This window comes from Rosa chinensis, chromosome 3, assembly GCF_002994745.2.
Source record: "Rosa chinensis cultivar Old Blush chromosome 3, RchiOBHm-V2, whole genome shotgun sequence".
NCBI lineage: Eukaryota > Viridiplantae > Streptophyta > Magnoliopsida > Rosales > Rosaceae > Rosa > Rosa chinensis.
In genome coordinates, this window is record NC_037090.1 from 342,031 (window position 1) to 366,116 (window position 24,086).

The following is a 24,086-nucleotide window of genomic DNA, read 5'->3' on the forward strand; positions in this document are numbered from 1 at the left end:
TTATACCAGATTTCCAGGGTGACCGCTTTAATATTGTCTAGTTGTGAGCTAATCAGACTTCTGAAATTGTCCAAGCACATCATCAACTAAATCCATACATACGATTAAGTTGTTATTTCTATTTCTATTCAGTTTAGGAACATATAATGTTAGAGAAGAAAAGAGAAGCTCTTACATTTAATCAATTGAGCTAGCAGCTGTTTGCATTCATGTTTCACAAATTGAAAGTTTATGACCAACTCCAATTGTCTTTTAATTATGAGCAAACTGAAATGAAGGACAGCTTGAATTTATAACAAACTGTTTATTGTTCAGTTTAGATGTTACAATATTAATGGTCATTTCTGCTAATTTGTTAGCTATTAAATGCAAAACTTGTTAAACTTAATGAGCAAATCAAATACCATGATCAATTCACAAGAACATAAACACACTTTAATATTAATCAACACCACATGAACTAAAATACAAGATTTATTTGCTACCTTCTTCTGTGTAAGCTATTGGAGCTGTACAGATTGACCTTAACAACAAGCACGATTGATCTTCTCCTCAACTCTTGATTCAAGCTCTTTTCTATGGGGCAAGACTTGACGCTTTGTTACAGAGAGAGCAGGGACCAAAACCATCTATATATATTGGTTAATTATCCTAAGAATCCTCCCATAATGGTGTTTCTCAGTAAACAAGTCACCAATAACAAGAAGCCTAATGCAACACTAATTCAGATTATAATTGTAATCAAACTAATAGATTCCTAACCTATGAGCTTATATAATTGTCTCAATAGGTTTCTAGGTATTGTACTTGACATACATCTCGTATGAATGATCAAAGTTCAAATCCAATTCGTAGACTGAAAATAGATGATGATAGGTCCACTTTTATTCTATCAAATCTAAGATGTTTCATTCTTTCACTCCATATTTATGCCTATCTGCTAATTCAACAAAGCTCACAAAGTAAAACTAGAACTCAATACATTTCAAATATAGAAGACATCCAAATACAGCTAGCAAACACATGAGAATAAACATAAAATTCAATCTAAAACGGTTGTTGTTTCCAGTAGCATTAATTGACCCGATAGCATTATGGAAAGAAAGGAATTGCAATCACTTTCAACTCATTTCTCTTCCTAGTGCTTAATCCCATTAATTCAGTCATGTTAAGCTCTGGTGGGTTTTTCCCATTTGGGAGTTCCAGTTGAAGTAGTAGAGCAACTGAGAAAGTGCAATCTCAATAGCAGCAGTTCCAAATAAGATGCCTGGACACATTCTCTTACCAGCCCCAAATGGAATGAATTCAAAGTCGGACCCTTTAAAATCAATGGAAGAACCTTGAAACCTCTCAGGCTCAAAGCAATCAGCACTGGTGCCCCAATGTCTCGGGTCTCTTCCTATTGCCCAAGCATTTACCAACACCCTGGCTCCAGATGGTACATCATATCCACTGACTTTGCATCTTTTGTTTGCCTGTCTTGGTATTAAGGCAACAGGAGGGTGCAATCGTAGTGTTTCTTTTATTACCAACTTCATGTAGTCTAGTTTCTTAATATTTGCCTCTTGAATTTTCTTCTTTCATGCAACAACTTGGCGTATCTCGGCTTGTGCTTTCTCCATTGCTCTTGGATTTTTCATAAGTTCCGATATTGTCCACTCTATAGTAGATGCTGAAGTCTCACTTCCAGTAGAGTACATCTCCTGAGAATTTATTGATGAGTACGTTGTATCAACAAATTGACTTTTAAGTAATTCATTCCATTATTGGGTACGTAAAAAGCTTTACTTACCATAATGACAGCTTTGATATGGTCGGTTGTGAGTTGGAATTGGAGGTCACTAGACTCTTGAAGTTGAAGAAGCACATCCACTAGATCTTGATCTTCATGTAGATGATCTTCACCAGCTGCTGCTGTTGCTGCAATAATGGTACTCTTTTTCTTGAATACTAGTTTATGATCACTGATGATTTCATCAAGGATCATGTCCATCTTCAGATGTATTCTATCAAGGGCAGACTTTTCCCTTGTGAAATGACGGAGAAATTTGAGACAAGGAAAAAAGTCTGGGATGTTTAAGCTTGCAACAAGTTTGTTTGTTTCAAGGATCAATGATGTGAATTCTTGTTGATGTGTGCATTTTTTTTCCCAAGGCTGCACGGGCAGTAATGTTGTTTATCATGGAGAAAATCATCTCGCTAAGGTTGAAAGACTGTGATAAGTGACTAATTGATTGAACAAGGTTCCATATGTCTTCTTCTCTCAATGAAACAAATGACTGCACACGCTTTGCACTTAGGAGCTCTAATACACAAATCTTGCGCATTTCTCTCCAATAATCATTACAAGGACTAGAGATGATACCTGAACAATTATAGGACAAAACTTCCTTAGCAAGAAAAGTAGGTCGGTTGGAGAAAGCAGAAGCCTCATGTACCTTCAATACTTGATTGGCTAATTCTGGTGATGAAATGACAATGGCAGATACTTGTCCCAACTTGAGATGCATCATAGGACCATACTTGTTGGCCAAGTCTCTCAAGAAATGATGTGGTAAAGAGCCAACCAAAGCCAGCTGATGCAAGTTCCCAATAAGAGGCAGCTTCCGTGGCCCTGGTGGCAACCTAAGACTAGAACTAGTATGGCTACTAGTACTGGTCTTCTTCCAATACCAATTCAGTAGATTTAGGATGACTAGGAAAACTAGGATATTAGTTAAGAGAGAAAGATCATTAAGGGAATGAATTTGGATTTGGAACATAGCTTATTGTTATGAGCTATAGCAATAGCAGATGAACAACTATGCCAGGTGAAGAAGCAAGCTAGCTAGGTAGGAGGAGATTGAGAGTTCATGAGAGAAATGAGTGTTTATGTAATTATTGTTGACTTATATGTGTGATTAGGTGCCAAAATAATAATTAAATACAACTGTGAATCCTACCCTCTTGGTGAGCAAAAAAGTAGGTGCATGAAAATGGCCTATATCAGATTCTACATGTGACAAGTACAGCCTGTCATATAGATCTGAAGTGTTGAATATGGTTATTGCATGGCTAAACAATTTTCGATTCACTAATTCTTGTTTTGCTAATATTTAACTTCAGTTTAGTGCTTAGGAACTGATATACGGCTAATAGTATACGGCACATGAGAGAGCATGGTATAAGAACAAAGACAGGAGTTCTTTGGATTCAAAGGATAAAACACTTAATAGCATGTCATTGTGCAAATTGTAATGCAACAGATCCCTTTACAAAGTAGTTTTTGGAAGTAAAGCAATAACACTTTATTTACTATTGTTTCAGCAGCATTACAAAATGAAAGGAATAGCAATAACATTCAAATCATTCCTCTTCCTGGTGGCCATTCCCACAGATTCAGTCATGTCAAGCTCTTGTGGTTTAGTCCCATTTGGGAGTTTCCAGTTGAAGAAGTAAAGCAACTGACAAAGTGCAAGCTCAACAATTATAGTTGCAAATGATAGGCCTGGACATATTCTCTTACCAGCCCCAAATGGAATAAATTCATAGTTGGTCCCTCGAAAATCGATGGAATAACCTTGAAACCTCTCAGGCTCAAAGCAATCAGCATTGGGGCCCCAATGCTTCAGGTCTCTTCCTATTGCCCAAACATTGATTAACAGCTTGGCTTCAGATGGTACATCATATCTATTGACTTTGCATCTTTCATTTGCTTGTCTTGGGATTAAGGGACCAGGAGGGTGCAGTCGGAGAGTTTCTTTTATGATCAACTTCAAGTAATTTAGTTTCTTAATGTCTGCCTCTTGGATTTTCCTCTTTCCTGCAACAAGTTGGCGTATCTCAGCTTGTGCTTTGTCCATTGCTCTTGGGTTTCTCAGAAGTTCTAACATTGCCCACTCTATGGTAGCCGCTGAAGTCTCACTTCCAGCAAAATACATATCCTGGAAATTAGAAAGGTCATGTTCAGCTAAGTTGAAGTAATAAATTGACCTTGGTTTCGTTAGGTGCTAACTGCTTTCTTACCAGGGTGACAGCTTTGACATGGTTAGTTGTGAGTTGGAATTGGAGCTCACCAGACTCTTGAAGTTGTAGAAGCACGTTGACCAGATCTTGATCTTCCTGCAGGTGATCTTCACCGGCTGTTCTCTGGCTCTGTAGCACTTGTTTATGATCATTGATGATATCAACAAGAATCATGTCCATCTTTCCATGTAGTTTTTCAAGGACAGACTTGGTCCCAGTGGCATGATGGAGGAATTGGATCGAATGGAACAGATCTGGCACACCAAAGCCTGTAGAAAGCCTAATCGTTTCGTGGACCAATGATGTAAACTCTTGTTGGTGTTTGCATTTTTTCCCTAAGGCTACGTGAGCTGTAATGTTGTTTAAGGTGGAGAAAATCATCTCGCTAAGGTTGATTGGCTGTGATAATTGAGTAATTGACTGCACAAGATTCCATGTCTCTTCTTCTCTCAATGATGAAAATGACTGCACGCGCTTTGCACTTAAGAGCTCCAACCCACAAATCTTGCGCATTTCTCTCCAGTAACCATTACAAGGACTAGCAATGATGCCTGAATAATTATAAGACATGATTTCCAAAGCAAGAAGACCAGGTCGGTATGAGAAAATCTTCACCGCTTGCTTGGCTAAGTTAGGTGATGATATGACAATGGCTGATACTTGTCCAAGTTTGAGGTGCATCATAGGGCCGTATTTCTTGGCCAAGTCTGTTAAGAAATGATGTGGTAAAGAACCAACAGCTAAAGCTAACTTATGCAAGTTTTCAATAAGAGGTAGCTTCCATGGCCCTGGGGGCAACTGAAGAATACCATCATCATTTAGACTAGTATGGCTCATCTTCTTCCAATACCGATTCAGAAGAAGTAGGATCACTAGGACAACCAGAGAGGTAAAGAGAGGAAGATCTTCATGACAATTAAGGGAAGGAATTTGGATATCTCGGAACATTTTCACTAGTCGATTGATGTACTAAAGAGTAAGGACAGACATTAGAGAAGATACACACACACACACACACACGTGTGTGTGTGTAGAACTTCTTGTAATTTAACGTTAGCAGTAGCGGACCAAAAAATCAAAGTTAGGAGAAGATAAGAGATTGAGGGAGATTGCAACGTGGACTTATTATACCTGGTTTGATGAGTGCACATCTCCATTGGTTGGTTTATAGTATAGTGTGTGTGTGTGTGTGTGTGTGAAACTTCTTGCAATTTAATGTTAGCAGTAGCGGACCAAGAAATCAAAGTTAGATGAAGATAAGAGATTGAGGGAGATTGCAACATAGACTTATTATACCTGGTTTGATGAGTGCACATCTCCATTGGTTGGTTATAGTATAATGTGTGTGTGTGTAGAACTTCTTGCAATTTAATGTTAGTAATAGCGGACCAAGAAATCAAAGTTAGGTGAAGATAAGAGATTGAGGGAGATTGCAACATAGACTTATTATACCTAGTTTGATGAGTGCACATCTCCATTGGTTGGTTGTAGTATAGCAATCTACAACAGTAAATGACATCAAGATTCACATAATACAATAATTTGTAGAACAAACAAAAAAGATTGCTTCTGTTACTAATAAAAAACACTAATTTGGTTGATCAGTTTCACAACGATCTTATGATTTGTATGGCATGCTAGGAAGTAGGAACAAGACAAGATTCGACGACAAGTCGTTTTCTATTGCTTCAATTTGTCAACTCCTTTCGGGTCATATTACAGCAGCTAGTCGGCTTGTAAATAATTCAATGAATAATTCAGTTCAAGATCTATAAATATTAAAGAATTTTGAAGCACAATGTCGATTTTGAAAAGCTCATAGAATGATTGAGATAATTTGGCATCCTTCGATCATTGAGTGGGTTAATATTAACTCAGATGGCATAGTGCTTAAAAGCATGAGGATGGTGTTAGAAGTATTGATTCTAGTTTGATGGGATGTGGCTCCTCTTTCATTTTGTCATATTGCAGTAGTAACATTTTGAGTCTTCCTCAATTTGGTTTTGTTAGTTCTGTTTCTTTTATTCTTCTCGTAATTTTCAAGAAGCGAATAGCAGATGCATTAGTTAATCAGGGTATATTGTTAACTAAACTAGTTTGATGGGATGTGCCTCATCTTTCATTTTGTCATATTGCATTAGTAACATTTTGAGTCTTCCTCAATTTCGTTTTGCTAGTTCTGTAACAAATTGGCGTATCTCAGTTTGTGCTTTCTTCATTGCTCATTGGATTTCTCAGGAGTTCTGACATTGCCTACTCTATGGTCATTGCTGAAGTGTCGCTTCCAACAGAATATATATCCTGAAAATGAAAAGACTCAAGTTGGCTTGTTATTAAAAAGTTGTGATTATATATAATAAATAATAATGTGACTTATACAGTTATACTTACTACAGTGACTGTTTTGATATTGTTGGTTGTGAGATCAAATTGAAGCACACCGGACTCTTGAAGTTGTAGAAGCACATCAACTAGATCTTCATCTTCCTACAGGTGACCGCCACCAGCTGATTTGTCATTGCTAATGGTTGTAGTGGTCTGTCTTTTCAATTTATGATCATTTATGACTTCTTCAAGGATCCTATCCAGCTTTCGGTGTATTTTCTAGATGGAAGACTTGGTACATGTGACATAACGGAGGAATTTGAGCTAAGTGAACAAATCCGGCAGGTCCAAACCTGTGGCAAGCACATGCATTTAATTCCTTGACCAATGATGTAAATTCATGTTGGTATTTGCACCTTTTTCCAAAGGCTGCATGAGCAGTAATGCTGTTAACTGCGGAGAAAATCGTCTCACTAAGGTTGAGAATTACTAGATGATCAAGGTCATGACCCTGTGGCTGTGATAAGGAGTTAATTGATTGAACAAGATTCCATGCCTCTTCTTCTCTCATTGATGCAAATGACTGTACACGCTTTGCACTAAGGAGTTCCAACACTCAAACTTTTTGCATTTGCCTCCAATAATCATTATAAGGACTAGAGGCGATACCTGAATGATTATAGGAAGTGAGTTCTATTGCAAGAACAGTAGGCTGTCCTACGAAAGCAAAGGCATGCGTCTTCAACACCTCATGGGCTAATTCAGGGGATGAAATGACAATGGATGATACTTGTCCCAGTTTGAGGTGCAAGATAGGACCATATTTCTTGGCCAAGTTTCTTAGGGAATGATGTGGTAAACAGACCGCAGTTGCTGTCAGAGCAACCCAAGCCAACCGGTGCAAGTTCCCAATAAGAGGAAGCTTCCTTGGCCTTGGGGGCAACTTTATATCATTTTGAGCAAGGGTCTTCTTTTCTCTTTTTCCCTTTTTAAATTAAATAGAGGATTAGACGATATTAGTTTCTCTGCGACAGCCGATTTGGGGTGACTGGCACCCACCCACAATCTCGAAAGAAAGGGGGTCATCAAAACCGGGAACCCACTGCCCGTCCCTCTATTTTATTTTATTAATAAAAGAAAAAAAAATCATAAGAAGAGAGAGGGGGGACAAGAACCAAAACCTCTCTTGAGAACAAAATGAAATAAAGTACTCAAAGTTAGCACTGAGCTAAAATAGTTACAGACTGATGAATATAGCAACCATGCAGCAAAAACCACGTTTGCATGAAATCTATCAAGCACATCAGAATTTAGCTAATACGGAAATTCGGTAAACCTTGCAGATTGTGAACAAAGGCAGCTGAAGCACAAGGAGGGCAAGAGTCCCACCAATAATGCCCCTCATGATCCACCCCATAGTTAGCTAAGCAGTTAGCCACTTGATTCCCTTCTAGATAAATATGTGAAAAACGAACCTGCATAGAGGAGAGAATGGTACAACAATTGACCCAATCAACACTTAGACGCCAAGGGACTGAGCAATTTCTATTGGCAAGAAAGTGAATTGCTACCGCTGAATCACACTCAATCCAGAGAGAAGTCCATCCTTTTCTTGATGCGATTAAAACGACATGAATAATGGCTTAAAGCTTTGCTTCTAGGGCAATAGCAAGACCCATAGAACCAACAAACAACCCATACAATTGCCCAAGTGATCACGAAATATAGCTCCAAAGCCTGCGAGGCCTAGCGTCCCACGAGCAGCACTATCTGTATTAACCTTTAACTGAAAAGCACAAGGAGCATCCAATTTACCTCACGAATTTGATGTGTTCTTGAGGCTCTAACGCTGATTCCAAGAGCACTACAAATACAAAGCCCATCTACTGAGTTACGCATAATTTCAAAACCCTAAGAATCAACCTCTCGAATTTGCTGCTTGATAGAGTGAATCAAGTAATCAGCAGTTAAGCGACGCTCATCAAAACAAATAGAATTTCTAGCGTCCCAAAGAGAGTAAAAGCTAGCTCCCATCATTCCCCACCAAAGCAAGTGCAATTGAGTACCAAAATCATGTTGCAGTGGGTAAGAGAAGAAAGTGTATATATCCAGAAAATGAGTATTAACTATAAACCAAATAAAATTGCGCACCAGATCTGCATAGAGAAAGAGCAAGGGTCTTCCAATACAGAAGAAAAGGGATGACTAGGACAACCAAACAATTAGCAAAGAAAGGAAGATCAAGGGAAGGAATTTGGATTTGGAACATTGCTGCTGCTGCTGCTATTCCTATTAGCTAGCTAGGCACAATATTAAAGAGAGAGTAGCTCTTACAATTGAGATAGCAGTAGCAGAGGTACCGTGTGATGTTGAGTGGTTTTATTCAACTTGCATTTATACAGAGATTGGTATGTACGCGTCATATAAATTATGACCATGTATAAGTGTATAACTTCCTCACTAAGGTTAACATTATTGTCAAAACCAAAGAAAATGTCAACCTTACCTTAAAAATGCACATTCATTCTCATTCGACAACCACACAATAGACTATAGACCTCAAACAACGGAACCAGTTATCTTAACCATGTAAAAGTTTAGTCATATCGGAAACCTTCAATCATCCGAAATGGTAAAAGACTCGTCACTTTTCTATTGAAAAAAAGAAGAAGAGAGACTCGTCTCGTTGTCCACTACCATCGTATTTGACTAACAGGGTGCCATGCAATTACATGTAGACTTTCCAAGCAGGCACGAGGTAACGGGTAGTGATTATTCCATGATATAATACAATGTACTTAAGAAATTGATGCAACTTTAATATTAGATTATAAGCAACGTGTGGAATATGAATTGGACTCAATAGATATAGCAATATGAATTATTTGCTAAACAAGGCTATGAGAGAAAAGGATAGAGAAACTGAGAAAGCATCCATGTCTCAATTTCTAAAAGGCCCTTCCTAGCCAGGAAGAGGTTGAAGTCAGCAGACAAGCCTTACCGTTACCAGCATAATATATAATTATCATACATGATTAGATTAGTAGTTATGTTTTGCTTGGTTTATTCACCTTGACTTAGCTGTCAAATTAACAATTCAGCACAGTGATTGAAACCAAGATTGAGATTATTATAACTTTAACCCAGGTAAATGTGAACCTAACCAAATCCCAATCCTACAGACCACGGTCTTGTTCATAAAGATACATACGTGGCCTATTACATATACATGAATTCCACTTTTTATTCTGAAGGGAACAATAACAATTACAGGAAAGAACTATAACTCCTTGTTTTGTGAATCACACACTTTTTTCTTTTTCTTTTGGTATGTGAATAAACTAATTTATAGATTATACCCCTAAGCATGAGCTCTCACTTAATGTAGGGGACTCACCAAGAAACTCTGATCTCAACTGCATCAAAAGCCTCCCCAAATAATTTAGGCCTTCTCCATCCCGGCCTCCACCCCAGAAAAGATCATGCGGTGAAGCTTCAACGAGAACAGATCCAGCAGTTGACAGCAACATAGAATTCAAATGTGGGTATATTGAGAACTTGCATTTTAGTGCCCTGTACATCACATCAATCTTGACACTTTCCCAGTCGGATCTTACCTGCAAAGCACATACAAGATGTCAGAACCAGCTTGCAACATAGCCCACCTGTCTAAGTAAAAGAATCAAATTTTCCCAATATTATACTAAGAACAGAATAACTGTAAAGATTTTAGACTCAAATATTATTCTCTACACATAAATGACCACTGCCGGACATAACATGATTGGATTGTTTGTCCTGATGTTGATGATACCAATGTAAAATCAATCAAATCTATGTAGAGCCATACTAAATAAGGGTGCTGCCTCTGCATTGACCGTCCTATTCGTGCTGCTTCTTCCGGACTTTTTGCAGACTTGATATTTTCAACACAATCTCGTGCCACAGGATCATCTACCCCAACAAACTTGTGAGCCTACATGTCAGTACTTCTTTTGTGAGAAATACGCCAATTTAATAAGATGAGAAGAAGATTCATGCAGAAAAAGGAAGTACCTGGTAGTAATGCTCTACACTCATCCAAGTGGAATAATCACCATCAACATCAAGCATCTTAATTGGGTGAGGAGAGAAATTTGAGAAAGCGCCATAAGGATCCCATGTTTTGTAAAAGAATATGATTCTTGATTCATAAGGAGTGACAGTTGGATCAATTTCATATGTTTCATCAACTGATGGAATAACAGGCGTCAGATCTGGTATGGGTTGAAGAAAACCACTAACAAGCATGTCAGGTCCAACCTATCATTCAAGTTCCAGAAGCATAAAACAAAATGATCAGAAGGCAGGAGAATTCTTTAGCAATTTACATAATGACTTACATCCAATGACACAACTATGGAAAAGATCCTATGGCTCTTTGTCCATGACATGTGGGACTAGTACAAAGAAAATTCAAGTGGTCGATCTCTATGAAAAAGAACTTGTCTGAGTCATATATATTCAGTAGATTAATTAGTGAGTTCAATGTTGGACTCTCTCCTGAGCAAGGGTAAATTAAGATTAGGCTTATAGATTGCTAGATGTTTAGCTTATAGCCTTATAGGACCACATATCAAAACATATCAGTATAACCACACAGCAACATAAATCTGCCCCAGAACTAGCCCACATTCAATGGACAGTTACTCTAGAGAGAGAAAACTCTACACCTCAGTTAGCCAATGTATCAAGGTGATTTGGATTGAATGCCGTTGCACATGTAGAATCCAAGACCGCTAAATCCTATTCTATCTCAGAGTTATGAATATTCTCAATCAAATTTAACCTAGAGTTCAATAAATAGATTGTCGCTTAACAAAAAATATAGACTAAAAGGAGAAATCCCATATGAGGAGATGAAACATAGGATTAACACAAGATCAAGGAAAGGTACTTTAATCAAATTCCAAAACTCCCCACCAACCTGTTCATAGCAAACATCAATTAAATCCAAGGCTTGTGTCATTTCAACCATCCCAAGTTCACCTACAGGGGATGGAGCATTTTTTCCACCAATTATCTTAGGAGCAACAAAAGCAAAGACCTGCAACATATGGAATGCATTACTAGAATAAAGACATAACCAAAATTATGCTTGCCAAAAACAATGCAAAAAGGAGTTTTCACCTTTTTCTCCAATATCCTGTTGAAATTATATATACCAACATTCGTTACTCATCAGTTTTAAGCAGACCAAAGTAGAAGATTAACTTGAATTGATAGAGACAAAGAAGCAAGAAAGAAACCTTATGTATTACTCCAGATGAAATAGCGGCTGCAGATAGTGTCCCTCCACACTCCCACAAAATTGAAAGATATCCACGATCATGGAAGTACTCCATTACTTCTCTGGGGTTTAAGATGTCAAACTCCACGACTTCAATTCCTTTAGATGCAAGAAATTTCTGGAAACTCCTTCTCGCACCCCTTTGTGTCACGACTATAGTAGAAACATCAGAGGTATCCCAAAGGTTTGCTTCCTCAGGGAGATCAAGTGTCTGTGTCATTACAATCCGCATGGGCATATGTCCACCTCCATGCCTCGCAGTTAGCCTCGGATCTGATTCATAATAAAGAGATGGAAGATAAGACAACATCTTGAGCATTTCCAACTTGTATGAACACAAGGAATCACAAAGTTTGGAGACAATAATGACAACACTTACTGTCCCTGCGTGCTGTGTTTCCCCCTACAATGATGGCATCACTTGTACCCCGCAGTTCAAAAACTCGATTTCTAGATGTCTTGCTGCTAATCCATGATGCATGTCCACTGGAAGCAGCAATTTTCCCTAGTTAACACCAAGAAAGACAATGAGCAAAGATTCAGGCCCCTTGTTTAAGAGGTTGCATAATTCTAATTTAGGTGCTCACCATCAAGGGTCATAGCAAACTTGAGAACAGAGAAGGGGACTCGAGAAGCAGCTCTACAAATTAAAGGAGCATTAGCCAGCAGGCACGACTTCCGAGCTTCCTGTTTCATCACATGTTAAATTCGGCGGCACCGGAGATAGATATAGATATGTAATTCACATATTTTATTATTTATTTACCTCGATGAGTTTGCTGTTGAGGTCCTCACCGAGCACCTCAACTTGCAAGCCTTGACTTCTCAATGCCCTTATGGCGTTGCCCCTTAGATGCTGCAGTGGATGCCTCAACCCAATCACCACTCTTTCAACCCCGCCCTGATCATCATCCAAAACAAACAAACAATCAGAGTCAAACTAAGTTTGTTTCTTGAATTAAGAGAGAGAGAGACTGAAAACCTGAACGAGGGCGGAGACGGCGGAGTGGTCGCCGTGGCAGTCGCCGGGCTCCATGTTCAGATAAGCGGTGGCTTGGCGGGAGAGCTGTCCGGCGGCCTCGACCGCGAGGACCTCGGCGGGCCTGGTGCCCTGGGCGTAGAGGAAGCCCTCGCCGGCCACTTTGCCGGAAGGAGTGGCGATGACGCAGCCGAAGTTGGGGTGGGGAGAGGTGAAGCCGGCGGATTTACCGGCGAGCTCGACGGCGCGTCGGATGTAGGAGGCATGGAGCGCGTGGGATGAGAGTGAGTTGGCATTGTTATGCGAAGGAGTTGCGTTGCAGTTGCAGCTGCAGCTGCAGAGTATAGAAGAAGGAGAAACTGTGAGCGCCATCCAACTTCACGTACGGATGACTGCATCAGATAACACCCCAACTCATACTCACACTCATCTCCCACGCATCATGCACGTGATCGTAATAGACCTTTTTTTTATTGTTTTTTTTTAAATCATTTAGCTTTCTAGACATTTGGAAGATGAGGAGAGCTCAAGTCCTTTGTTTATGCCCGGTTGGTTTAATGAAATGAATAATGCACATCTCACATTCTGCATCCTTTCTGATGATTTGAGCTTGCATTGTAAAGATTTGATGCAAGTTATGGTTGTTTTTCTTTTTAAAAAAACAATGCAAGTTATGCTCTTGCATTTTCTACCCCAAGAGCTTCAGCAAGGAATTTGTTACATGGGAATCCAAATGAACAAATATCAATACCTCACTGACAACAAGGACACTGAGTTACTTACTAGGCATATGAGTTGCCCCAAAGGAAAATGCAGTGCAAGTAATAAAAGGAAAGCATCAATTATTTATAATGTAATTTCATCATCATCATCATACAAGGCACACCAAACCTTACAAGGAGGTTATATAGAATATTTATGAGTTGCTTCTCTTGAAACTAGAAAAAAAAAAACACATAAGACATAATACGACAGGCAGTGAATAGCATCACAACATCAGCAGCTGCATCTATTCCTCTTCTTCTGCCTCCTCCAGCCACTTCACAAAAGGCTCCAGAGCTTTCACAAATGTTTGCCTGCCACAATTTCCATTCAAGCATTTATAAGATGCAACTACACAACAAAACACTGGTATCTGAGAAATCGTAACAACATATATGTGTGAATTTTCAAGTCCAAAACAAAGCCCTACCTGCCCTTGGGATTTGTTCCTTTGCGGAACCAATGGAGGATAGTGTCTTCTGCAAGCACATCCTGGTCATACAGAGACCTAACAATTTCAGAGAACAGCTTCATCAGCTTAGCATCCTCATAGCACTGCATCTGAACTTTGTATATCAGCTCCAGCTCAAGCTTCCCATTGGTGCAGAAGGCATTCAACAGTTGTGCCCATGTTTTCACCTGAATTTTTAAATTGTAACAAGCTCATTAAACAATAATGAGCACTGGGCCTGATATTCTATTTAAACACAATCAACAAATAAACATATTTTTTCCGCTTTCAATCTTTAGATTTGGTTAACCATTTTAACTCAAATCTTTACATTCAACTACTTAATTGCTAACCATTGGAAGCATTCTTTTATCATTTGCAGCTACATTAATCTATGGAGCATATGAACATAACATTCAAGCATACCTGGCGAAGAGCTGCGTTGGCATTCTGTTGCTGATTCTTACCAGACCACTGCACAGCATCCATAATAACATCCCACAGGATACGCACAACCTCAACATCTGGCAATTTGGCATCTTTAACGCGCTGCTTCACAGTTTCTATGACTTCAGATATATCAGTTTCCTCTGTTATCTGGGTTGTCAAAGCAGATTTCATATCTTTAAGCTTCACCTCAAAAATCTTCTTTTCATTGTATTCAACCAAGGACACTAGCCCTTCCTTGCTGAAATTGGCATAAACATACGCAAATACAAGTCAGCAATCCAATACTATAATTACCAGACGATATCACTTGAAAACCCATTAATGAAATTGACAGTACGAGATGACATAAAGATTTCTTTACTGGATATATTATCATCCACTGACAAGCCAAATGTATTCAATCACAGCTAAACAAGAATGTATTTAGCTCTCAACATCTTCAAATTTTAAATTACAACTGACTGAATGAAAAAGAAAAAACTTACTAATCTAGGATAAAACATAAAGCTTATTTATTTTATATTTCAAAATCAGAGATGGGAAGAAGCAGACATAGAATAAAGGTTTTCTGGCAACCAAAACTTAGCAGTGAACTGAAACACTCACGGATCACAGCTACTTGAGATTCGTCAATTATATTGCATTTCAAATATATCAGCTATGAATTTTAGACAATGAGTATTATCTTGCAAGGTGGTCATGTAAACAATTCTTATCATCAATAGATGAACTTACGTGAAATGCTCAGAGAAACTCTCCTCAGTTCGCTTTGCGGCTGGGAAGAAGTCCAGAAGATTATCCTCCACTTTACCCCGTTTCAGAATCGAAATCAAATCATCAAGGCTATTGTCAATCAGATACTCCTTGAAGAACTCAGTTATAAACGATAGAACTAGCCCTTTGCCAACAAGATTATCCTTGAGCATTGGCTGGAACACCGTTTCCGGTGGAAGTCCTGATAGCTTCTGAGAGAATGCAAGTGCTGTGAAAATTGCCAGCTTCTTCCTTTCATTTTCCTCAAAAAGCTCCAATGACTGAAGGAAACGTCGCATGACATTTTCGAGATTCTTTATCAGAAATGGCCTCCGCCTCAAAATCTTTTGTATGTAGATAACAGATGGTATAATGACTTCACGTCTAGGCTCAGACTCTAGTACAGAGTAAGGGTGGCGCTCCCCCTCATCAGGTTTTGTTGTTCCAGGTTGTGTACGGCCCCCAGTGAAAACAACCTACAGTTGTGAACAAATTGTAAGACCTAAAGTTGCATCATTGGAAGACAATGATCATTCATCTGAACTCATGCTAAAATATCCATAGTCTACCAAATAATCCTTACAAATTTGCATAAAAAATAAAATAAAATAAAATAACACGACAAAAAGTACCCAAGCATTAAGAGAACTTGCCTCAAAAAAGGTGTCACCGTATCTTGAAAAGTTAAGGTCTGAAGATTCAATGCTCTTGGCAATAAGTTCCTGCACAAATCATTTCAACAGATAACCAACTGGAAAAGCAAAAGGACGCACGGACATAACTAGACAAGATCACCAACGCAAAGCTAACAATTACCAGATCACCAGCATTATCCAGATAAATCTGGACCACTGCATCCGCAAAAGCTGCAGGGTCCAGCGGCGCTGCAATATTCCGTTTGCGGGTCTTAATCCGCGTGCCACTGTACATAAAGAAAAACAAAAAACATGACATGCAAGTCAGGGATAAGAAGATATACATTCAACACCTATATTCTTGTTAAATTTGACTGAACTGACCAGCATAGCAAACTCAAAAAAAAAACTATTTGATAAGATTTATCATCAATATATGAAAATCAGTTCTTATAGTTTAACAATTTAAGATACAATATTGCCATGAGTTAACGTATAAGTACAAAGCATATCCCAAAAACATAAAAATGTAGCAAGACTCACCCGAGAGTGGGTCTCTCCTTCGAGCTGAGAATACAAAAACACAAGCAAACTCATCAGTGCATAGCCAAAACTTGTATATAAGCTACAACTTTCACAACCCAAATAAAGTTCTTTAACGGAAAAGGAAGAAAACAGCAAACAATTACACCAATGATACTTGGAAGAAGCATCAGATGTAAACTCTTAACCATAATTCAAATCCAATTTCAATATTCATACCACAATAAACTGGATCAGAATGAAGAAGGGAACAAACAACAACCAAAGACATTTAAAATGTCCCATCTTCAGCTCAAATTAAGTTTCAAAGAATCAAAGATGTGTCCTTTCTTTAAATCCGGATATACCCAAATCAAACTTGAACCTAACAGAGCTAAATTAGATAGGAAACAGCAAGATAAGATCAATCAATTGAACTAATAACCTGATACAAGCAAAACCCATCAAGAAAAACAACCAAAAGAATCAATAATTCCCTCGAAATAGTTGAAAGAATCCAATTAGAAAAAGAACCAGATCTGTGACCCAATAACATGTAATCAAAAGCAGTAAACTTTACAGAAGAGAAAAGGAAGCAAAGGCAAAGAGATCGCAAAGCAGATGCAGAGAAAGAAAGGGTACCTCATAAACCAAGTCGAAGAGGGATCGGAGAGTCGGAGGCGGTGAGGAAGGCTCGGCGCGTTTGAGAACCCCTTTTTGATTAGACAGAGAGAGAAAGGAAGGGAAAAAGAGGAATAAGGGATGCTGTGGTGCCTCGCTCACCGATATTTATTGGAGAGAGAAATTAAGTTTTTAGAATTAAAATTAAATAAAGGGTTACTGTGTTGTACCTTGCCTTTTTTGGCAATCCTTTTGCAGATTGTACCCATGGTATGGTGGACTACCTATGGTTACTGTGGTGTAGGCCTCATCAAAAAGCCCGCGGATCAAGTAGGCCGATGGAGGCCCGTCGGCCCTGAGGGCTAAAAGCCCGCCTCGGTGGGTAGTGGGCCGGCTCGCAAAAAGTTAAAAACATTGTACCCATGGTGGACTACCTATGGTTACTGTGGTGCTTCGCTCACTGATAAGTAAAAAGTTAAAAACATTACAATCTTGCCTATGGTGCACTACCCTTAAGGCTTAATCGTATAAATAAATAAATAAATATAAAAATATTTTAGGGAATCAGAAATTGAGAGAAAATCGCTGTGTGTTCTCATTGATAATAGGGGTATTTTTATATAGAGGATTACAATGCATATAATCTAAATCATACAAGAAAAGTAATCGTACATTGAATAGAAATCTAGATCCTTCTAATGTAACCTATTACCACTAGGTCAAGTAACCTAGAGTTTTGGTCAAACACAAATTAGAGATTTACTCCCCCTTGTGTTGCCCAAACGCGGTGCTTCTCTCGTTGTCTCACTAAAAACTTTGCCGAGTAACAAAAACTCAGTGGAACAAAAATAACCTCGGTCGAAGGGGAAAAAGAGCACAACACACCCTTCACGCTTCGAGACGAACATGTAGACATCTCCCCCTGATGTCTACGCCTCCCCCTGATGACTACGATCATGGGAGTTCAGATAATTTTCTCAAGCCAATTCTCGCCACATGTTTCTCGAACGTGGATTTAGGCAATGACTTAGTAAACAAGTCTGCCACATTGTCCTCTGATCGAACCTGGTTTACTTTGATCTTGAGGAGCTTCTGTTGTTGCTGATTGTAAAAGAATTTAGGTGATATGTGCTTGGTGTTGTCGCCTTTGATGTAGCCTTGCTTCATTTGTTCAATGCAAGCAGCATTATCCTCATAGATGCTCGTTGGCTCATCTGTGGTAGATTTCAGACCACAATTGTTTTGAACATGCATAACTATGGATCGAAGCCATATACATTTACGAACTGCTTCATGAAGAGCAATAATCTCTACATGATTCGAAGATGTAGCGATTAAGGTCTGCTTTGTAGACCTCCAAGATATCGCGGTCTTTCCCATGGTGAATACATACCAGTTTGGGAGCGACCTTTATGTGAGTCAGAGAGATACCCAGCACCAGCAAAACCTGCCAAAACATTATATCTTTTTGGGATGGGGATAGAGGACGCATACCAGTGTTTGTGGCGATCCTGGTGTGTGATGGGTCCGAATCCATCATCTCTCTGTAGGGATAGAACAAGCCAATATCAATTGTACCACTTAGGTATCGAAAGATATATTTAACACTAATCCAGTGGCGTCATGTTGGTGCAGAGCTATATCTAGCTAACAAGTCCACAGCGAATGAGATGTCTGGTCTTGTGCATTGTGCTAAGTACAATAATGCGCATGTTGCACTTAGGTAGGGCACTTCTGCCTTTAACACTTCTTCATCGTCATCTTTTGGACGAAATTGATCATTTTTTGGATCAAGACTATAGACAACCATTGGGGTGCTTGAATGCTTAATCTTGTCAGTGTTGAAACGCCTAAGCATCTTTTGGGTATAAGCTGATTGATGAATCAGGATACCATCTCTACTGTGCTCAAGTTCTAAACAGAGGCAAAACCGTGTTTTCCCAAAATCTTTCATCTCAAACTCGGATTTCAAGTGTTCAGCGGTTTCCCTTAACTCTTTAAGGGTGCCAATTATGTTCATGTCATCGACATAAACCGCTACTATTGCAAATCCAGAACTTGTCCTTTTTATGAACACACATGGGCAAAGTTCATTGTTGACATATCCCCTACCAATCAAGTAGTCACTTAGACGGTTATACCACATCCGTCCGGATTGTTTCAATCCATATAGTGAGCGTTTCAATCTTATAGCAAATGCGCTCCGTGATTTAAAGCCACTTGATTTGGGTAACTGAAATCCATCTGGGACCTTCATGTATATTTCTGTATCTAGATCCCATATAGATACGCAGTAACCACATCCATAAGCTGCATGTTCAGTTTTTCATAAACTATCAAACTGACAAGATAGCGGAACGTTATGACGTCCATTACGGGAGAATAGGTCTCCTCGTAGTCGATTCCAGGGCATTGTGAGAAGCCTTGCGCCACAAGGCGTGCTTTGTACCTTACAATCTCGTTTTTCTCATTACGCTTTCTAACGAATACCCATTTGTGACCAACTGGTTTGGTGTTGGGCGGTATTGGTACAACTTTGCCAAAGACCTTTCTTTTCGCTAGAGAATCAAGTTCTGCCTGGATCGCATCTTTCCATTTGGGCCAATCAGCTCTACGTTGGCATTCATCAACGGAGCGTGGTTCGATGTCATTGGTCTCAATAATCTCACGCGCCACTGAATACGTGAATACATCATCAATGATGATGAAGCTTGTTTCCCACGTCCCATGTACACTAGTGTAATTTACAGAGATCTCTATGTTCTCAGGGATATGTTCTGACATTGAGGCGTCCCCCAATGATGTCTCTTGGACAAAACCATAATCCAGAACATTCTCATGGAATGGATTTTGAGTATCTATAATCAAAGGATTTGTTTGTGCCTCATTTGCTCTCTTTCTAAGACGAGAATCATTCGAACCAATCGGTCTACCGCGCTTCCTTACGGGACCTGCGTCCATAAATGCCACATTATTGCCATTCTGGGCAATGGCGCCATCTCCTGGTGTCACAGGTATGGCGTTATGTCCAGTATTCAAGACATTAATCCTTGCAGACACGTTTTTGCAGCAGGTATGTGTGATCTCATCACTTTGGCAACATCAGAAAACACATCAGGCAGAGTATCTGCTATGTTCTAGAGCTAGATTATTCGTCGCACTTCTAGTTCGAACTGTGCGGTACGGGGATCGAGATGAGACATAGTGGGGACAGACCACGATAATTCCTGTCATTCCTGTTGAACTTCTGTGTTCTTATCTCCCCCTAACGATAGGAAGACTGTCTCATCAAAGTGACAATCCGCAAATCTAGCGGTAAAGAGATCGCCTGTCAAGGGTTCAAGATAGCAGACGATAGTTGGAGATTTATAGCTAATATGTTAACATAAAAGGTTCGCTATTTTTAACATATAGCAATCAATAGAATTCCAGAAACAAAGACGAGGAGCATTTGACTAAATATCTAGGATTCCATCAAATCTGAGTCGTTCCATAGAGTCTCTTAATGAAAAACTACCACGGCAGGAAAACCAGAATAATGAAACAGCAAATATTTTTGACACAGAAGATTAAGAATTATGCTGGCATTCACCGACTTGACTCTATACAGCAGTGGCATATAATAATTCATTAGTATGAAGATTTCTTCATTAGAGCAAGGCAACATGAATTTTGCTTTTAGAATAAGTTTTGAGTACTAAAGCTAAAGACTTGCTAACCAAACAAGATATTCAAACCAGCACATGATTTACAAACAGTTAGTGAGTCTTCCACTATGCACATCCAACTTATGCTTGAATTGATGAACTATTCTATTCATAAACATGAAAACAATGAAAGGACTCACACAGAAAGTGAAGTGAGAGCACCACCTAGTACAATTGCTACAATCTAAAATCATTCATTCATATTCCAATTTAGCGGGCAGCTCTAATTTATCCACCTAATTGACTTGTCTCAAGTCTCGACAGGAAGCAGCTCCCCTAGCAGGAGTAATTAGTTTTAGGGAACAGCCAGATTATGAATTTGAGTCTGAATCATTGACTGGACCCATTCCCAGCACTAAGCAACTTATCAACAATAACATTGCAGTAAAGCAGCATATGTCAACATAATCAAAATGAAATCTTGAAATAGGTCATGTCAGTATGACAAACACATTACACGCAATCTTTGTCAAAAGCCCATAAAACCGTTTATCCAAACTGACAAACAAACGTGATATTTGAAGACATCTTCTTCAATAATGGAGAAGGGTAGAGTGTCAGATACAAAACTGGGATTGATTCCAATATTTTACCTACCTAGCTAGCTACGAGGATTTCTCTTCCCGAATCACTTGATCTGATTCAGGCACCAAAATTGTCTCGGAGTTGGCGGCGGCACTGTGTCGTTGTTGTTGATGATGATGCTCCTCAGTGTTGTTCATAAGGGTGTCCATGTCTCTCACCCTGGTCCTGACCACATTGGCAACCAAAACTAACAACACCAGACACCTGATGATTAGGATATGAAATATGAAATATGAGTGTAGAAGAGACGGAGGTTAGAGTAGAGTTAATACTGTACCAGCGGCGGTGCCGAGGGTCCAGACCCACAGAATCTTCAAACCGGGGGGCTTGTCTCTCCACATTCCTCCTGCTCCTGAGCTTTCGCTTCTCCAGTGTTTGTTGCCGCTTACCAGACACACAAACGCTTCTACTAAAACTCGCCTCGCTTGGGCTTGGGCTTGGGCTTGGGCTTCAGTCGGGAATTGTAACAGCCCTCACCCAGAATAATTGAAAATAATTTGTGTTTTCCTGACAATAAAAACATCATTTGGTAATAAACAAACCGATCAAATCTTACCATCAAGTAGACCTTATTGAAATGGGTATTATCAGACCTATGTCGATCTCAGCAGCAATCGACCTTCAGACTCCTCCATAACACCAACAAGTTTTCCTTTCAGTACTATGAACGGTAAGGTAATTGGCTTCACTCATCTAAGACCTATGGCCAAGCTCTATTGTTTGCTAGTGATCTCAAGAAAGAGTCACAACTGCTGCTCGAGAGGGTTCTAGAGACGAGAGAGAAAAATGCTCGAAATAGAGGGTTCCACAGACAGAGAAATGGGGGCGGTATGGATCGAGTTGTTTCTCGGAGATTAAACGGTGTTAATGTTAATGTTGATGGCCAAGATTATACCGTTTTTTTCTTTTTAAATGTTTTATTTTATTTATTTATTTATTTACCTTCTAACCTTCTCTTTCTGTAATAAATAAATTGGTTGTCAAATATCGTCGACTTTGCTCTACTAGGGTTTCTCTGCCCTAGCCGTACCATTGATCGAGTTGCCACGCAATGGCGGAGGAGAACACGGTGGCTCCTTCTGCATTTTTTGAGGAGGCCATTGTGAGCCTTATTGGAGGAGAGGATGCAATCCATGATTCATTCTTATACCTTTTGTGGTCGGTTTTTATCCAAGAAGACAGTGGTGATCCCGTCATTCTCGGCGGCGATCTCTAACGTTTGGGGGTTGAAGGAGAGATTTCTGATCCGGCAGGAGAAGGAGGATATCTTTGTCTTCCAATTCAAGGATAGTGAGGTGAAGAATCAGATTCCCTTAAGCGGGTCCATGGTTCTACAACAACTCTATATTGCTGCTAGCAGACTATGACCGCATTTCAGATCTCGGGGCGGCTCAGCTGCATTTCCTAGAGGTTTGGGTGGCGGTGAAGGGGTTGCGCATTGCTATGCGCAACGAGAAGGCCTTAACCCTAATTAGATGAGCGTTGGATTCCTTCGTTCGGGTTGATCAGGGGGCGGTGCAGCGGAAGGATCCGATTCAGAGGATCCGTGTGGTATAGGATGTTCGGCGGAGGATTTAGGCGCGACGGACCTTTCAATTCTCTCCGACGGTCTCGATGTTGGTGGAACTCCAGTATGAAAAATGTCATGGGCTATGTGAGGCTTGTGGTTTTTTCGGTCATGGTGGGGGTATATGTGATGGCAGATTAGAGGCGGAGGCGCGCGCTGCACTGGCTCTAGCAGTGTCAGACTGCGAGGTGGAAGCAAACCCAAGTGGGTTGGAGGCGTCGGAAACTATGGTTTCTGGGTTGGTTGCTGGGTCAGAGATGCTGGTGACGGTGGGACTAGGTGCGCCAAAGGTTTCTGGGGTGGCGGAAGTGGCTGGAACACTGGTGCTAGGATTGGGTTCGCTGGCCGCTAGGAGCTTTGTACGCGTTCAGGAAAATTCGGCGGCAAACCCTAATTTTGAATTAGGGTTGACTGGTGGGTTGACTGGGACTGCTCAGTTTGGCCTTGGGCCGGGGCTGCATGGGACTGGATCGGACTACTTTGCTGATGGGGCTAATATAAATGGCCTTGTTGTTGGGCTAAATTCATAAAAACATCTTACCTTTGGGTGTGAAAAAGAAGAGTTTTCAGCCTAGGTTGGCTTTCATACCTCCGAAATTTCACCTTGGTGAGTTGGTGGAGGTTCCGATTTCGCTAGGGACAGCTCCAAAGAAAAAAGGCCGTCCTGTTGGACGAAGGAATAAGCGTACTTTGAGGAATGAGAAAGATAAAGGTAACAATAATGGTGCAAATATCAACTCCAACTCGCCAGGGAAGGAGCTGGCTATTGTTTAATTGCTTTGATTGGGGTCTTAAGCCTGTTTGAGTGTGATTAGGTTTCTATGAGTCTTCTATGACGTTTCTAGTTTCTTGCTTGTACCATAATTGCGTGACTGGCAAGTGAGGGCTAGTTGAATGATTTCTTTCCGTAGGAGGTGAAACTTTCTTATGCTTGGGCAGACTTGCTTAAATGTGAGCTTCCCATTGATTTTAGTTTGTTTGCTTTAGCTTGGATAGGTTTTACCGAATTTTCTTGTCGGACTGCTATTTGTAAGATTTGTAAGCTATGGCCAATTGGCTGTTGATTTATTGAATATCAATCAACTTCTATTCAAAAAAAAAAAAAAGGTTGTCAAGAAAACTCACTCACGAGAGTTTCTACGAAACGATTTAAATATAGATTTCACTTCATTTATACATTCCAACAACTTGATATTGGTTTGTCAGTTGGAACCTGATCAGAATATTCTGCCAGTTCTGGTTCAGGTACAACTGGTATCAATCAACTTCTATTCAAAAAAAAAAAAAAGGTTGTCAAGAAAACTCACTCACGAGAGTTTCTACGAAACGATTTAAATATAGATTTCACTTCATTTATACGTTCCAACAACTTGATATTGGTTTGTCAGTTGGAAC

The 24,086-nt window shown here is 39.7% G+C and overlaps 5 protein-coding genes across 6 annotated transcripts; all 5 read right to left on the reverse strand.

Annotated features, from left to right (window-relative positions):
- Positions 1-870: 870 nt before the first annotated feature.
- Positions 871-2,853, reverse strand: LOC112192395 (cytochrome P450 71D8). The gene is made up of 2 exons (XM_040517216.1): positions 1,793-2,853; positions 871-1,703 (listed from the first exon to the last, which is right to left on the reverse strand). Exons 1-2 carry the CDS (start codon positions 1,991-1,993, stop codon positions 1,581-1,583), a joined length of 324 nt encoding a protein of 107 aa, XP_040373150.1. The 5' UTR covers positions 1,994-2,853; the 3' UTR covers positions 871-1,580.
- A 399-nt stretch (positions 2,854-3,252) lies between these two features.
- On the reverse strand, positions 3,253-5,272 carry LOC112192396 (desmethyl-deoxy-podophyllotoxin synthase). 2 transcript variants are annotated; one of them, XM_040517307.1, is made up of 2 exons: positions 4,056-5,272; positions 3,253-3,923 (listed from the first exon to the last, which is right to left on the reverse strand). In XM_040517307.1, the coding sequence occupies exons 1-2, from the start codon at positions 4,155-4,157 to the stop codon at positions 3,312-3,314; spliced, it is 714 nt and encodes a 237-aa protein (XP_040373241.1). In that variant the 5' UTR covers positions 4,158-5,272; the 3' UTR covers positions 3,253-3,311. The 2 variants fall into 2 exon arrangements, with proteins under 2 accessions (XP_040373241.1, XP_024187876.1); XM_024332108.2 differs by having other exon boundaries at positions 4,006-5,272.
- A 4,164-nt stretch (positions 5,273-9,436) lies between these two features.
- LOC112192182 (riboflavin biosynthesis protein PYRR, chloroplastic) lies at positions 9,437-13,010 on the reverse strand. The gene is made up of 9 exons (XM_024331773.2): positions 12,642-13,010; positions 12,426-12,560; positions 12,247-12,346; positions 12,039-12,164; positions 11,619-11,932; positions 11,297-11,416; positions 10,387-10,632; positions 10,181-10,306; positions 9,437-9,947 (listed from the first exon to the last, which is right to left on the reverse strand). The coding sequence occupies exons 1-9, from the start codon at positions 13,008-13,010 to the stop codon at positions 9,684-9,686; spliced, it is 1,800 nt and encodes a 599-aa protein (XP_024187541.1). The 3' UTR covers positions 9,437-9,683.
- A 453-nt stretch (positions 13,011-13,463) lies between these two features.
- On the reverse strand, positions 13,464-16,990 carry LOC112192183 (basic leucine zipper and W2 domain-containing protein 2). The gene is made up of 8 exons (XM_024331774.2): positions 16,854-16,990; positions 16,233-16,256; positions 15,871-15,976; positions 15,708-15,776; positions 15,037-15,530; positions 14,278-14,539; positions 13,831-14,039; positions 13,464-13,714 (listed from the first exon to the last, which is right to left on the reverse strand). The coding sequence occupies exons 1-8, from the start codon at positions 16,856-16,858 to the stop codon at positions 13,648-13,650; spliced, it is 1,236 nt and encodes a 411-aa protein (XP_024187542.1). The 5' UTR covers positions 16,859-16,990; the 3' UTR covers positions 13,464-13,647.
- A 3,948-nt stretch (positions 16,991-20,938) lies between these two features.
- Positions 20,939-21,930, reverse strand: LOC112193703. Its single transcript, XM_040517085.1, has 2 exons — positions 21,402-21,930; positions 20,939-21,311 (listed from the first exon to the last, which is right to left on the reverse strand). Exons 1-2 carry the CDS (start codon positions 21,463-21,465, stop codon positions 21,145-21,147), a joined length of 231 nt encoding a protein of 76 aa, XP_040373019.1. The 5' UTR covers positions 21,466-21,930; the 3' UTR covers positions 20,939-21,144.
- Positions 21,931-24,086: the final 2,156 nt, after the last annotated feature.